We start from the raw sequence: 15927 nt of genomic DNA, 5'->3' as shown, positions 1-15927 counted from the left end.
GCAGAGGTTGAACAGCTTAACTGCTCCCTGAAACCAACTGTGCAACGGGAGCCACCGCAGAGCCCGAGTTCCATCGGTCCTACCCCCAAACAGCGAACGGAGCTGGGCTGATCTCCAGGCTTCGGGGAGAGGAGGAAAACCCACGTACCACGATGGGCACCGGGAACCTCATCCCACGGGAGCCCAAATCAGACATAAACAGAAACTTGTGGGCACCCAGAACGAGGGGAGGTTTGTGTGGGCCGGGACATAAGAGCAGGGAACTGGTGTTGGAGTGGAGAGCTGCCCCATGCCCGGGAACCACGGCAATACAGGGAAAAATGCACAGGGCTCCAGCTGGAATATTTAATCTGAAGGGAACAGACTTGCCTGTATTAACCCACCTTGTGATATAACTTGTTATTGTCAGCTAAATTGGGTCAATACTCGAGATGAGATGTTGCTGAAAAGGTCTGGAGAAGCTGATGTGCAGCCCGAGCCCCCGCACCCGCCTCATCCCACCCCCCGGCCAAGGAGGAGGCGCCTTTGCACGGGGTTGTGCCGGTGTGCTCAGAGCATCACTTGTGCCAGATGTCCCCAGAGTCACCGACTCAGGAGCGTTTAGATTGGAAAAGACCTTTCAGATCATGGAGTCCACCCATAACCCAGCCCTGTCGCTGCCCCATGTCCTGAGAACCTCATGTCCGTCTGTCCAGCCCTCCAGGGATGGTGACTCCAGCACTCCCCTGGGCAGCCTGTTCCAATGCCCCACAGCCCTTTGGGGAAGAAATTGTTCCCCAGATCCAACCTCAACCTCCCCTGGCGCAACTTGAGGCCGTTTCCTCTGCTCCTGGCGCTTGTTCCTGGGGAGCAGAGCCCGACCCCCCTGGCTCCAAGCTCCTTTCAGGCAGTTCAGAGATCAGAAGGTCTCCCCTCAGCTCCTGTTCTCCAGCTGTTCTCCATTCCCTTCTCTCACTCCCGTCCCGTGCAGCCCCGGCAGCGCCCGGCGGGTCCCGCTGCAGCGCGGCGCTGAGCTGTGGGCGAGCACAGCGACACGCAGCCAAAGACCACCCGAAAAAGCGACATTTCAGAGGACAGAGTGGCTCCCGCCTCCCTGGACCAGCTCAGCTCCCCGAAAACAACCTGCTGCCCTTGCTTTCCTCTCTTTGCCTGGATGGAAAACTCAGAGAAACCAGTGACAAAAGGATCTTCTGGCTAGGGCAGGAGTTTCAGAGTGACCTGCTCTCCGCTACCTGCCAGAAGCCGCTGGTGCTGAGCCCAGCACGGCCGGGTCTGTCCGGGAAACCCTCGTAGCTTCGGTAGCTCTTCATCAGCAGCCCAGGAGCCACTCGGGCCACACACGGACTTTGGCGATGAACTGATTAAAGACCAACCTAAGGAACTCAAAGAGAATTCTTTAAACGGAGCCTGCTGCGCCTCGGAGAACTCCTGCCATGTCTATTTATTTAAATTTAATGGAATTTTTGTGGTAAGCTAATTAAATATGAATTGATTATTTAAGAGGCAGTCAGAGCAGTTTAAGCACCGCTGACTTGATGATTTTAGTGTTTTCTTTAGAAAAGCGTTCCTGGTTATGTCGCTTTCTGCACGTACGGGCTTTTAAGGAGGAAAAAAGGGATACAAAGAGAAGAGCGGCTGAGTTTGTACCCGGCTTGGGAGGGGACATGGGGCAGTGGGCACAATGATATTGAGGGGCTTTTCTAACCCACACCCCAGGGCACCAAATGAGGGAAATCAGCACCAGAAAGGCCACTTTTTATCACTCAGCTCCCAGCACCTATAGAGATGCAAACTGGTATCACTCTGCTCCTGGCCACTGCTGGGCACCTATAGAGATGCAAAGTGATGTCACTCAGCTCCGGCCACCACAGGACACTATAGAGATGCAGGATGGTGTTATTAGCAAAGGAGACACATAACCAGGGACGTAGTTCTATGCGGTGCTTTTATTTCAGCGCTGGGAAACCAGGGGTTCGCACCCAAAGCTTCCACCACTGATTCGAACTCCACTGCATTTGTACAATTTGGTTACATACATGTTCATTAGGGTTACAACGTATGTATTGCATATTCATCAGATTGCACAACTATTTCACAATATCAGTCGCAACCCCTTGGAACTACTCTAAGCGTGCGCAGTGTGCGCTGGTGGTCGTTCGGGGGTCTTCAGGATGAAGTAAGGAGTCTTCTTCACCCGTGTATTGTCACCTTTTGTCACTGCACAGGCACTATTCCGATATTCATTATGAAATCATGTAAAATACTCCGATTTCTTAGATGTGCATCCTCAGCACATCCCATCCGTTCACAATAAGGACTCACTGAGAACCAACAGAACTAACTTTCAGTTCTTTATTCTCAAACTAAGAGATAAAACTTGTGTACAACCTGTGAAATTCCAAGATAAGGTAAGAATCTTGGGTATAGTTTACAAAACTTAGTTACAACTCTAACGAGCTCGCTCTGTCAGCTCGCGCAGACTTTGCACCAGCAGCCACACTGCACGTGGGTCACTGCACTGCGCTGTGAACCGTGCAGCGCTGTCACCCGGGGTCACCAGCCCCGCACGGCCCCGTCAACGCGGCGTCCGGCCCGGCGCTGTCACACCGGGTGTTGCGGCCTCGCACCGGCACCTCAACACCGTGTGCCCGTCTTGTGCCTTCACATGGGGAGCTACAGCCTCGCACAGCACCGCAGCACTGTGTGACAGCCTCGCGGTGTCACACGGACACAGTGTCACACGGGTGTTCCAGCCTCGCACAGCACCGCAGCGCTGTGTGACAGCCGTGCAGTGTCACACGGACACAGTGTCACACGGGTGTTCCAGCCTCGCACAGCACCGCAGCGCTGTGTGACAGCCGTGCAGTGTCACACGGACACAGTGTCACACGGACGCAGTGTCACACGGGTGTTCCAGCCTCGCACAGCACCGCAGCGCTGTGTGACAGCCGTGCAGTGTCACACGGACGCAGTATCACATGGACACAGTGTCACACAGGTGTTCCAGTGTCACACGGACGCAGTGTCACACGGACACAGTGTCACATGGACGCAGTGTCACATGGACACAGTGTCACACAGGTGTTCCAGTGTCACACGGACGCAGTGTCCCACGGGTGCAGTGTCACACGGACGCAGTGTCACACGTGTGTTCCAGTGTCACACGGATGCAGTGTCACACGGACACAGTGTCACACGGGTGTTCCAGTGTCACACGGATGCAGTGTCACACGGACGCAGTGTCACACGGGTGTTCCAGTGTCACACGGGTGCAGTGTCACACGGACGCAGTGTCACACGGGTGTTGCAGTGTCACACGGGTGTTCCAGTGTCACACGGGTGTTCCAGTGTCACACGGACACAGTTTCACACGGGTGTTGCAGTGTCACATGGACGCAGTGTCACACGGGTGTTGCAGTGTCACACGGACACAGTTTCACACGGGTGTTGCAGTGTCACACGGACGCAGTGTCACACGCGTGTTCCAGTGTCACACGGATGCAGTGTCACACGGACGCAGTGTCACACGCGTGTTCCAGTGTCACACGGGTGTTGCAGTGTCACATGGATGCAATGTCACAGGGATGCAGTGTCACATGCGTGTTCCAGTGTCACACGGATGCAGTGTCACATGGACTCAGTGTCACACGGGTGTTGCAGTGTCACACGGGTGTTGCAGTGTCACACGGGTGTTGCAGTGTCACACGGACGCTGTGTCACACGGGTGTTCCAGTGTCACATGGACGCAGTGTCACACGCGTGTTCCAGTGTCACACGGACGCTGTGTCCCACGGGTGTTCCGGTGTCCCACGGGTGTTCCGGTGTCACACAGGTGTTCAGGTGTCACACGGACGCAGTGTCACACGGGTGTTGCAGTGTCACACGGACGCTGTGTCACACGGGTGTTCCGGTGTCACATGGACGCAGTGTCCCACGGGTGTTCCAGTGTCACATGGACGCAGTGTCACACGGGTGTTCCAGTGTCACACGGACACAGTGTCACACGTGTGTTCCAGTGTCACACGGGTGTTCCGGTGTCCCACGGGTGTCCCAGCCTTGCAGCGTCACGGGTGCGGGTGGCACCATGACCCGGGGGTCCCGGCTCCGCGCGGCCGCCCCGCGGCCTCGTGCTGCGGCCGCGCACGTGCCAGCCCCGCCCTGTCCCCCCGCCTCGTGCGCGACGTGCCGCTCGTGCCCCGCCGCCCGCGTGACCCCGCGCCCCTCCCGCGCGCCGCCCGCGGGCGAGTCGCGGGAGCTCTCGCGCCGCCTCGGCACGCACGGGCGCGCCCGCGGGGGGGGCGGGGGAAGGGGGCGGCGGGCGGCGGCGCGCGCGGGGCGGGGGCGCGCGCGGGGAGGGCAGCTGAGGACAGGGGGAGGGAGCGCGCGGCCGCGCCCGCCCCCCGCGTCTGGCGCGTCGTCCGGGCCGCGCGGCGCTCATTGTGCTGCGCCTCGCGCCGGCCCAAGATGGCGGCGGCGCCGGAGAGCCCCGCGAGCCGCTAACGACAATAGAGGAGGCGCGGGAGCGGGCGCCCCCCCCGGCACCGGCCTCCCCTCCCCGCCCCCGCCGCACCGCACCGCACCCGCCCCCGCCCCCGGCCGGGCCCGGCCGCCGCACCCCGCCCAGCCGGCCCCTCTAGCATGGTGCGGGGCCGCCGCCGCCTCTCCTCCGGCTGCCGACATGGGCGAGAGGCTGGAGCTCCGGCTGAAGTCGCCCGTGGGAGCCGAGCCCGCCGTCTACCCCTGGCCGCTGCCCGTCTACGTGAGTACGAGCCCGGCACCTGCCCCGCTCGGCCCCGCGTCCTCCCCCGGCCCCGCGTCCTCCCCTCCTCCCCGGCCTCTCCGGCCCCGCCGCTCTCCGGCACTTGTTCACCCGCCCGCCGCCGCCGGTTCCTCCCGGGAGCGGCCGCGACCGCGTTATTTACCCGGCAGCGCTTCCATGCGGGAGCGACCCCGCGGCGGGGGCTCCGCTCTCCCGCAGGTCAAACCCCCCGTTTCTTTGGATAACTGGTTGGCTAAACTGCAGGGCGGGGAGGAGGAGGACTGCTTAATGAAAAGTTTTCATGTTTGGCTGTGCCCGGTTAATAACCAGAGCGGGGGGAAACCGCCTGAATTACCGCCCCCCTCCCAAACCCGGCGGCAGGAGTGGGAACAAGCCGAGGAGGAGCGTTAATTGCGGGCTCTGCCTCCGGTAGGGTTGGTGCTGTTGCTCGGCTTCCCCTCAAACCGGTGCCCTTGGAGCTTCTCTTTTATTCGTTCTGAGGAGCATTCGAGTGGGGTTTGTCGGTTGATGGCAGCCGCAACCCGCGTGCTTGCACAGAAAATGTCACTTGTCCCCGTTCAGTTCTATGAGCGGTTTTTTTTCCCCAACTTGCTGGACTTTTCCCCGCCTCTCCCGAGCCTGAGTGCGAGATGGGTGACCTTGATAACAACGCCCGTGTTGGGATTAGCGAGAGGCGAAAGGCTGGAGAGGTTTGGCTTGGGTTTTATTTTTGTACGTGTGTGGGGTTTGTACCAACCCTTAAGCAATTTTTCACTCTGTTTGTAGCCCCCTTGAGACCAGTTTGTAACAGGAAAAACCTCTTTCTATATATATGTATATATATATGTATATTGTACTTTCTATATATGTATATTGTACTCGGCCTGAGTACTTTCTATATATGCATATTGTGCTTGGCCTGAGTGCTGTTGATTACCCCTTGTGTTTCAGGCTTTGCTCTCGTACGTGTGCTGCTTCACGGGGAGAACACCCTGGGACACGCAGGCTGGTGTTGTTGCTCGCTCGTCAATCGCCGTGCGCCTGTGTGTGAATGGTGAGAAGCGTGTTGCTTGTGGCAGGGGAGATGGCTGCGGATCCGGCTCCGCCGCCCGCCTGTCGGTGCTGCTGCCGTGTGCGTGCCGTCCAAAACACCCCCGTGGGGGCCGGCGCGCGGGTTCCGCAGCCCTTCTGTCATTCGCGTGTGTGTGTTCGCGGGCGCGCGCTCCGCTCAAATTGACGGAAACTGAAAGCAGAACGATGACCAGTTCGGTTGGAGTCTGCGTTGCCAAATATTAACTTGTGGCTCCGAGCTGGTTGTGCCAAGTGTAGGCTCAAGCTTATGTAGGTTAGGGGTTTATCTGGAATGAGGGAATGGTTTTGATGCATATTCACAAAACTTCCTACAGGCTTTAAGAAAACAAATCGCAACCTCCAACGTCCCCCCGCCCCATGTGCGTTTCGACGCTGGGAAATAAGGATTTGGTTAATTGAGGAAAACTTGAGCAGCCGGTTCCGGAGATGGCAGAGCACATAGATGTTCTTTTCCAGTTAATCACAAACGCAATGGGCACAAATCCACAAGTGCGTGTGTTAGGAATACCCCCAAAGCCAAACATCCTGCCATTAAACCCACCTCTGTGCGCTGCGGATTTTTTCCACAGTGATACAGAAGTTCATCTGGAGCCCATCAGTACTCCGTCCCGCAGTCCGGGTGAGGAGCTCGCGCTGTATCACAGACGTGCGCACACTCGTGTGCACACACGCCCTGGCGGCTCTGCCCTTGGCGCAGCACCCGGGCGCTGGAGCCGCGGGGATAACGGTGTCCGGCCTGCTCTCCGTGCCGGCTCAGCCTGGAGCTGCCGGCGCCGGCTGCACCGCTGTGGTTTCAGAGCTCAGCTCTGTTTGACGTAAGCAGAACATTTCTTAGTTTCACTGCTCGTTCTGCTGCTTGGTTCCTAGGAAGCAAGGTGGGATACCTGCGGGAAAGAAATACACTTTAGGGAGTTTTATTTAGCAGCGTTCTTGGCGCTTCCTGTTGGATGCAGTGAGGTGTGTTTTCCCCTCCCCTTTCTCTCCAGCTCTCTTTGGAAGCTCGCGGCCCTTGCTAATTGTTTTTGGTGAGAGCGCCAGGAATGGCGGGGACTCATCTTTCCCAGGATCAGGGTGACTGGTGTTGCAGACGTGCTGCTTGGCGAGCGTGATGTAACCCGCATTGAGTAACTTGGCTATTTTTATGCTCTCGCTACATCTTAAATTAGCGGTGTCAGTATTGCTGCGTAAAAGGCGAAGGGTCTTATGTCTCATATTAAAGGCTGCTTGGATTAATGACGTGTCTGTTTATTGCAGGACTGCTGCTTATTTCATGGATAATAGAAGTGGGGTCTCTCCAGACTGCTGAGTTTGCACAATAGCTCAGCTGACAAACTGCAGCTTGTTGGGATGCAGAAAGAGCCGGGGAGGGTGATGTGAAACACGTATTTCCCTCCCAGTGTAATTAGGGCCGTGGGAGGAGAGCGCTGGTGTCGCAGATCAGCCTCCCACCGCCTTACAGCTGAACTGAAAGTGTGACTCCTTCCCCGCCCTCCGCCGTCTCAAAGGAAAGGGCACGGTTTCCTCCTGGATCCGTGGTGAGCAGCTCTGTCCGTAGCACACTGTGATGAGTAAGTTGAATAGTGCATGGTGAGTAATCTCTCCTCATGACTCACAAAATATTTTCTGATGTTGACCTCTGTTTTTACGAGTGCCCCGCTTAATCAGAGCTGAAGTGAGTGCGTTCTGTTGTGTGCTCTTTAACTCCTTGTCTCCCACATACCTGCCACATTCTTTGCTTGCATTAGGTTGGCAGTGACCAGCGATACTGTTTTGGTAGCGGATGAAATACAGGGCTGGATAAAGGAGGGACATTGTGCTCAGATGGGTGAGCCAGCAGAGTTAATGGATCTGGGTGGTGTTAAATAGGCTGATGCCAACAGGGGATGGCATTTGTGGTCATACTTTATGTACTGATACGCGCAACTTGGTACTTACTGCTTAGAGGTAGGTCTGATGGGTACAAGGAGTCAAGTCCTCTTGTAGTTCTGAGACTTGTAGATATTTAGTTTTATTCCAGAGAATTGTCCTTAAAGCGCTTCATTCTTTCACCTCTGACTTCTACTCTAGTTAAATCTGAATATTTATGAGGTTTGAACATGGAGAATTTTCATATCACGGTGCATTCTGCCTTATCTGCGAGGCGGTTGAGGCTGTACTTTGAACTCCCCTAGACAACAGTTCCTGCTGAAGGAGCCGCAGCCCATGGTGTGTGGGGGAAAACGCGTGTGGGGTGGTTTATATTTTTAAACCTGGCTTGGTTCCCCGATCTGCTCTGGCGTGGTTCTGCTGATACATCTCTGGCAGCAGTGCGGGTTTGCTCATGTACAGAGCCGAGCAACAGGAGGCTCCGGAGCTGCTGGAGCTCATTCTTGTCACCAAAATCCACGTTCACTGAGGTGCAGCCCGTTGCAACACAGGAGTTTGTGAATGTGGAAAAGCCAGTTTTCTGGCAGCACGTGCCTCGGTAAGGGGGCACCGTGGTTCACGTATCTCCTGTCCCTTGGGCTCGCACCAGGTTTGCAGGGTGATCAGAGCCGGCGCGGGTGCTGCCGGGGGCACAGCCCCGCCGGGCCGGGCTGGGCGGTGCTGGCTGTGGCTTTGCCGTCCCAGCACCGCGTCCGTCCCGCGCGGCTGTGAGTCACTGCCTGTCCCGGTGCATGCTCTGCGAGTCCTTTCAGCTTTCAGAATTAGACATGCCTGTCTCCCCTTGCTCTTTTCATCTAGATGGCCTTCCCGTTGGTCGCCCCCGAACAGCGTTCCCCCGAAGGGTGACCGCAAACCTCCGCGGGGGCCAGGGCTCTGGGTGCCGTGTTCTCCCCTCCCTGTTCGACTGGCCAGGACCAGGCGTTTGTGTGGTAGCGCCTGGGAACTGACTGACGCTCTGAGTATCTTTAACCAACTTTATTCCCATCTTACAGCCTGGAAATCTCAGGCCCTTGACTCTGTCCTGTGAGGGGCAGTGCTGGTTGAGCCGTTGTGCACATCGTACCTGGGTGAGGCGCGTCTTCCATGAGCTGCTGGAGCTTAACCCTCCAAATTAGTAACTGTGATACGTCTGGCTTGAATAATTCATGGATTTGTCTGTGTTCCTCCTCTTTGCTGCCGACTTGCCAACTCAGTCGCAGTGACACAAAATCCTCGTTGGCTAATTGAGTGTTGTCAGAGCATCTCGGTGCAGCTGTTGAGAGGCGAGGAGGAATGGGAAGGAGCGTGCTGATACAGGACAGGGGGAAGGGCAAGGAGCGTGTGTGCCATGGGGGCTTTTCTTTCCCTCCCTCCTCTGGTGGGTGATGCAGCTGATCCCGGTCTGTCACCAGAGGAATGTGCTGTGCTCAGGGGCAGATCACAGCCCGCAGGGACTGTCACCTCTGAAACTGCAGTGGAGATGAATTACGAATCTTATTTAAGAATTTAGGGCTTTTTTGTGTGTGTGTGTCACTCAGCTTTACTGGGAATAGCTTTTCTGATGATGAGCTTTGACTTCTGAGACGGCGTGGGAGCGGTTGCTGAAGTTGGGTGCTGTAGCACAGTATGGTAAGATCAGTTTAGGAGGGTCCTAAATTGGTCCTAAATGGGTCCCTTTGCTGTCACGCCCGAGCTGGGTGCTGCTGAGGCTCCCACAGCCGCCCGCGTTTGCTGTTTCGTTGTACGAATCCAGCGCTTCCACACACTCCATCACACTCCAGTGCTGCTTAAAGGAGCTTGGAGCCGGGGGGGTCGGGCTCTGCTCCCCAGGAACAAGCGCCAGGAGCAGAGGAAACGGCCTCAAGTTGCGCCAGGGGAGGCTGAGGTTGGATCTGGGGAACAATTTCTTCCCCAAAGGGCTGTGGAGCATTGGAACAGGCTGCCCAGGGCAGTGCTGGAGTCACCATCCCTGGAGGGCTGGACAGACGGACATGAGGTTCTCAAGACATGGGGCAGTGCCGGGGGTGGGGAACGGTTGGACTCTGTGATCTTGAGGGTGTTTTCCAACCTAAATGATTCTGTGACTCTAAGCTGAGCCACTGGAAGACAGTTCCACGTTTTCCACGTGCGTGTGGGTTTTCCCTTGGATCAGCTTGTGCTGGGGGAGCAGCTGTGGCACTGGGGGGCACGGTGAGGCTGCCCATCCATCCGTGGCCCCCGAGCCCGGTGACAGCCCCTCTGTGCGTGGGGTGCCCTGGGGCTGCGCTGCTGACAGTACGTGGGCTGGAAGGAACACGCTGCGGTGATTTCCCGCGATGTGACTCATCCGGCGGGGCGGCGGGCAGGGAAACTGCCGAGCTGGCTTTGCCAGGCACAACCTCCTCACGCCCTGAGTAATGGCCCAGAAATCCGTCAGCAAAGTTTAGGGGATTTTCTCTGATTTCACAGATGCTGTCAATGCAGCTTGTTGGGAAATGTGTGTGGGGATGACTAATTACGTGTAGGAGCTTCTCTAGTGAACAAAAAAGGCTCGAAAAGTTTAGCAGACTTCCGATTTCTCAACACCCCGCTGCCCTCCCCACTTCTGAAAAAAACACGGAGTGGGGAGCGTGAATAGTGTAAAACTGGGAAATAATCAACTCGGTCATTTCAAAAGTACTCGAGTTTCTTTACTGCCCAGCACATTACACAGAAGCAAATGACAGAATTGGCACAGTTGCATCATTTTGTCTGCACTTTTCTGCTCTCACGGATGCCAAAGGGAACCCGGCAATGTGCTGTTGGGAGGTGAGGAAGAACGTAACTGTACGGCGTTTAATTGCGCACACGTGGTTATTACAGAATAGGAGTTTCCTCTGGGCTTCACCCTTTGAAGTAGAACTTGCCCTGAGTGACAGTTCGGTACTTGTTCCGTGTTCAGACCTGGTTTTGTGCAAAGCTCTGCCCAGTTTGGTACAATATCAGTCACGAGTTCAGTTGACATATACTTTTTTTCCTGATATTTCTATAGGAAAAGTCCAAGTTGTTCTCTTGTATCAAATCTTAAGGCTGCAGTGCTCTTTATTTTTCATATAACTGAATTATCTGCAGGGTGACTGTTGAAAGGCAGAGTAGCTGTTCAAGATCACCCTTTTATTCCTTTTGCCCCTGTCAGCGGATGAGTGAGGATTAATATTCCTGTCCCGGCCAGAGTTCCAGCTCAGGTAATTCCCATTTATCTGCCTAAAGTTCACCCATCAGTTGGAGCCGGACACGGCACTGACAGCTGCGAGCGTGCCCAGGAGATGCTGCGTCCCTCCTGCCAGCCCCGATGTGTATGGAGACCATTATCCCTTCAAGCCTCAGATACGTGACTGAGTTGTGCTCCCCCTGGGAATTTAGGCAAAATATCTTACCTCTTGGTATGCAAGATTTATGGGAAACTTAACCACCCTGCTCCCCAGACATCCATATGTCGACTTTCCTACTCTTCTTTCTTACTGCCTTGGTTTTTTCTTCCTGCTTTGAGTTAACCTTTGTCTGATTGAAGCTTTTCACCCCGATGATCAGGACGAGGACCAGAGCTGGGGTGCTTTTTTCTCCCCTGACACTGTATTTATCACAAGTTGATAAGCGTAACGTGTCTCAATATATTTAAAATATTTTCGCTTAATTTATTTTCTCCTTCCTAACAGAAGGATCCGCAGAAGCAGAACTTCCTGTTAAGAATCCGTGAACATGATATATTTACTTTCCGAGTAATTATTAAAGACAAAACTAACTCTGAAGAGGAACAAGAGATAAAACTCAATATACGGTACTTGCCACATGCTATAGATATCAAATGGAGTAGGTACTATTTTTAGAGCATAGGAAGAGGGTGAGTATATTTCACAGCAGGAAACGATGGCTTCATAGATATGAACAGATCTATGAATAACGAAGAAGTTCCTGTTCTGAGTAGTTTCCTAAATATCTACACTGAGAGAAGTTTTTAGCATTAGGTGGAAAATGGAAGGAAGGGCTGGAGACAGCTCCATGAAGTGTTGGAAGCTTCCAAAACCCAGAACACTGCAGAAAGTTCTGAATAAGTTGCTTACTAAAAATTGCTGGGGTATAATACTGTTTCTGCCATTGAGATACTTGCTGATATTTTCCCTATAGTGCAAAGGGCAATTTCCAGAGGTTTTGGCACTAGTCGTTTACTTCTTACACCTCAGCAATATTATTAGTGTTGGACAGTATATACTTCTGAAATTATAAAATGTTTGGCCTTTTAAGACTACTTTTTCATTCCTCAGCTGGGTTTCCATTGCGCTGCAGGTGATTTGATATATGATATGATATGATATGATATATTATCACTGGCAGCCTTGGTCTTGTTTGGCTTCCCTCCCTGCTTATTAGAAGAAAGAGCAATTTGCAACACATGAAGAAGATGTTGTAATATTGTAGGGTCACTCACAAAACACCCTGAAGTTCTAGTTTTAGCTGAGGCCTGGCTTTGCTGTGTGCGTGCAGGCCTGGAGCAAGAGGATATTGCCTAAAACTCAACTGAGATGGCGATATTTTACACCATCGCACGGTGCTGTTTTACCCAAATAGTTGCATTCCCCGACATATTCCATTCTTCTTATTATTTATTTCACTAATGTGTCTTTTTGCACGATAGAGCCACTCCATCCCCAGCCGGGCTCTGTGTCCTCGGGCGCTGTGTCGCTGTGTTTGTTGGCCCCTCCTGCCCACCGCCATGGGAACCGCGCTCCTGCGTTTGTGCCGTGTCCGTAGCAACAGTTGGAATTGCTGTGAAAGGCAGAGCGGTGTTATTGTGCTTTAGGTAGCTGCGATCAAAGCGTCAGTCCCTGCTGCACCTGCATCCGCAGCCGTCTTGTCTGAAAATCCCCGATCAACTATATTCATGCTATATGGGGATTACCTGGAGCAGTTTCAGCATATTTTGGATCTTGGGCGCAGCTTATCTTTTTCTATACAAGTCCTTATGTATCCACTGAGGAGGCCATGACACCCTCTATGTTTTCCATGTAGTTTTGTGTGACAATAAACTCGCTAACTGCTGAAACTGCATCAAACTCGGCTGCTCTCATGCTGTGTTTCAGAATACGCTCTTGGCAGCTCTTGCTCCACTTACTGTGTCTGTAGGGCTGGGAGAAAAGCAGAGATCTCTGCTTATATATACTAATGTAAGGACATTCACAAGTATACATATACACTTTTTTGATGTAAGGGAAGGACAATAATTGGATGCTTCAAAGAAGACTTTTGGTTCTCATCACAGAATCCCAGAATGGACTGGGTTGGAAGAGACCTCAGGGATCATCCAGTCCAAGCCTTGGTCCAACTCCAGCCCATTGACTAGATCATGGCACTAAGCGCCATGGCCAATCTCAGTTTCAAAACCTCCAGGGCCGGTGAGTCCAGCCCCTCCCTGGGCAGCCATTCCAATCCTGACCACTCTCTCTGCACAGAATTGCTTTCTCATCTCCAGCCTCAATTTCCCCTGGCAGAGTTGAAGCCCACGGCCCCTTGTCCTATTGCTGATGCCTGGGAGAAGAGCCCAATCCCCACCTGGCTAGAACTGCCCTTCAGGTAGTTCTGGAGAGTGCTGAGCTCAGCTCTAAGCCTCCTCTTCTCCAGACTAAACAAGCCCAGCTCCCTCAGCCTCTCCCCATAGGGCTTGTGTTCCAGTCCCTTCCCCAGTCTTGTTGCTCTTCTCTGGACCCGCTCCAGCACTTCAATCTCTTTCCTGAGCTGAGGGGCCCAGAACTGACCACAATACTCCAGCTGTGGCCTCATCTCGCCTGGTAGAAAGATTTGTGCTTTGCTTGTTGATATGGAAGCTAAATGACACAATCTTGATTTGGGATAACGCCTGATAATATTAAAAGAAGTCTGGTTATAGAAATATTGCAAGGAGCAGACTTTCCCTTTCTCTTACTCGAAGCGTAACTGGCGTTTGAGCGCGAGGTGCAGGTGTCGAAACGCGGGTGCCGGGTGGTGTAGCCGGCAGCTGGAAATACTTTGTCGTGGCTTTTCCCAGGCTCTTGTCAGCTGCTGTTTGCAGGTGTATTGAACGCGGACACGCTCTGGACCTAGAGGCTGCATTGGGGAATTTAGACTGGGTGTAAATGAAGTGAAACCCCGTGGGAGGAGGAACGCGAAGTGCCCGGCCGGGTGCGGTGGTTTGAGAGGTGCCCGCAGGTCCTGGACGCCTTCCTGCCGCTGCAGTAGCTCCTGTTGCTGCTCTGGTGTCTAGAGAAACGCTTATCATCCACCACAGATGGAGGAAACCTCAGGGACATTAAAGAGGCACTTGTCCCTCTAGTCTTCTGCAAGATTGATTGGCTTTTCCTAATCCATCTTTTTGTTCTCTGCTCACCATCTTGTCTCCAGCTGTAACATCCTCTCCTCTGGATTTATGGACCACTGCCTGGGGAGAGAGCTGCCCCTGCAGCAACCCGGCTGCTCCTTCAAACGGGGCTGGAGACCGACCTCCTTTGTTTGGGGAGTCAAACGGGTCGTTTGCCGACGGGAATTTGGCGAATCAAAGAGGCCTCTGTGAATACAGGAGCGGAGCCGGTGGTTAGTACTCGGGAGCTCTGCACGGGGACAAGCTGCTCTTGCTGTGGGACAGTTGGGCAGCCAAAGCTGCGCAAAGAACGTGCATGAAGAGCAGATAAGGGCTCTGCAGGCTCTTTGTGTGGTGCTTTGAGAGCTGCCGAGAGAAAGCGCACGAGCTGGATTGCTGTTTTTCAGGACCTTATCCAGGTTTTTGAAACCATTTGTTCTCCTCTCAGGTTTAGGCTTTCTACTCCCCTCATTGTGTAGCGCTGTAGACTGATCAGACCTCCCGAGGATCACGGTTTGGAAATGAAGTTCAGAAGAACGCAGCGTTCAGCCCCAAGCCCCTGCAGGATAAGCACACTGGCCAAACAAGGGCCTAAATACAGAAAGAGGTGGATTTCGAAGGGTACCAGCGTGTCGTTCCTTGCCGCCCGGTTTAGTTGCACACGTTCTTTTAGGTTGGAGATTGACTTCAGACTGTGGATCGTTGCACTGTGAGATCACCAGTCTTGTTCAAATATACCCAGAGTCCAGGATACGCTACCGGATTACAGAATGATATCAAAATAATGCCATATCCTAAGGGATGTTAACTTGAAAAAATAATGTAACCCAACCAGCCACACCTGGTGCGGGACGGTGTGTTAACAATGAAAAGCCTTTGGAGCAGCTGGCTTGTGGCAAAAGTGTCACAGGTGTCATTCTCACGTGAGTGTTCTGCAAAAGCTCCTTATCCAGCTGTTTGCATTAGAAATTGGGCGCTTTGTTGGACAAAGTTATCGACAGATGACTGAAGCGCGTCTGCTGCTGTTTGTAAGGCGCGTTGTATGACTGGAGACCCTTTAGTTTTCACGTGTGTGTGTTGGAGCAATAGCTGTGATTGCTACTGAGAACTCGGAACTTCTGGTCATGTTGATGATTTTTTTTAATTTGGGTTAACAAACCCTATGCGATTATAGAAAATGATAATGATTGCCTGAAAATACGTATTTGGGAAGAGCTTTTGGGCACTGTGTTATTTGGCCTTTAAAACCACACATAGGGCTTCTCGTATCTGCGAGACACAAGATGCCTTTTGTACCCAGAGGGCTGGCTGGGGCACTGGAGCACATAGAAACACTCATTATCCTTTTATTTTCCATTTTGACCACCCCCCGCGATCAGAAATTCTGTTGATTTTCCAATGAAATGTCCTGGCAAAAACTGTTGGAGTTTCTCTAGGAGCTCACGTTTCGATTTCAAATGGTACGTTTAGGTTGAAAATAAGAACTCTTTATTATAAGGTCCAGCTGGAGAGAATTGACTGCAATAGCCAACTTTTAATGCATGCCTAGTGTTGTTTTAATAAAGTTGTTATGAATAGCTTTGGGCGTTCTCAATGATTACTATAAATGGCAACTTTTTACTTTAAATACTTACTGTATAGACCACATTAAAGAGATGAGGTTGTGTCGCATGAAATAACTTGTGTTTGCGTGGCTCCGACCGGCTGGGTTTGGGTTCGGAGGCTGCGGATGGAGCTGCTGCACCGAGCCTGTGGTTTTGGGGAGGTTTCTGTTCAACTTGCCTTTTGAGCTGCCAAAGATTCTCTATCGGTGCCATAAACAATT

General features: G+C 53.2%; 1 protein-coding gene across 7 annotated transcripts in view; it reads left to right on the top strand.

The window, feature by feature from the left end:
- Positions 1 to 4355: 4355 nt before the first annotated feature.
- The window catches only part of DOT1L (DOT1 like histone lysine methyltransferase), a 64542-nt gene continuing 52970 nt past the window's right edge, over positions 4356 to 15927 (top strand). For 2 of the 7 annotated variants that reach the window (XM_082072279.1, XM_082072276.1), the window contains exon 1: positions 4356 to 4759. In XM_082072279.1, coding sequence (XP_081928405.1) covers positions 4679 to 4759 — 81 coding nt within the window. In that variant the 5' untranslated portion in view covers positions 4356 to 4678. Of the gene's footprint in view, positions 4760 to 5285; positions 5470 to 7111; positions 7439 to 15927 lie in introns of those variants that run through there. The other 5 variants (XM_082072281.1, XM_082072282.1, XM_082072277.1 and 2 more) reach the window with 5 other exon arrangements.

This window comes from Streptopelia decaocto (genome assembly GCF_964273445.1).
Source record: "Streptopelia decaocto genome assembly, chromosome: 24".
In the NCBI taxonomy this organism is placed as follows: domain Eukaryota; kingdom Metazoa; phylum Chordata; class Aves; order Columbiformes; family Columbidae; genus Streptopelia; species Streptopelia decaocto.
The sequence above is the reverse complement of the archived record's forward strand: the minus strand, read 5'-3'. Positions and strand labels throughout refer to the sequence as shown.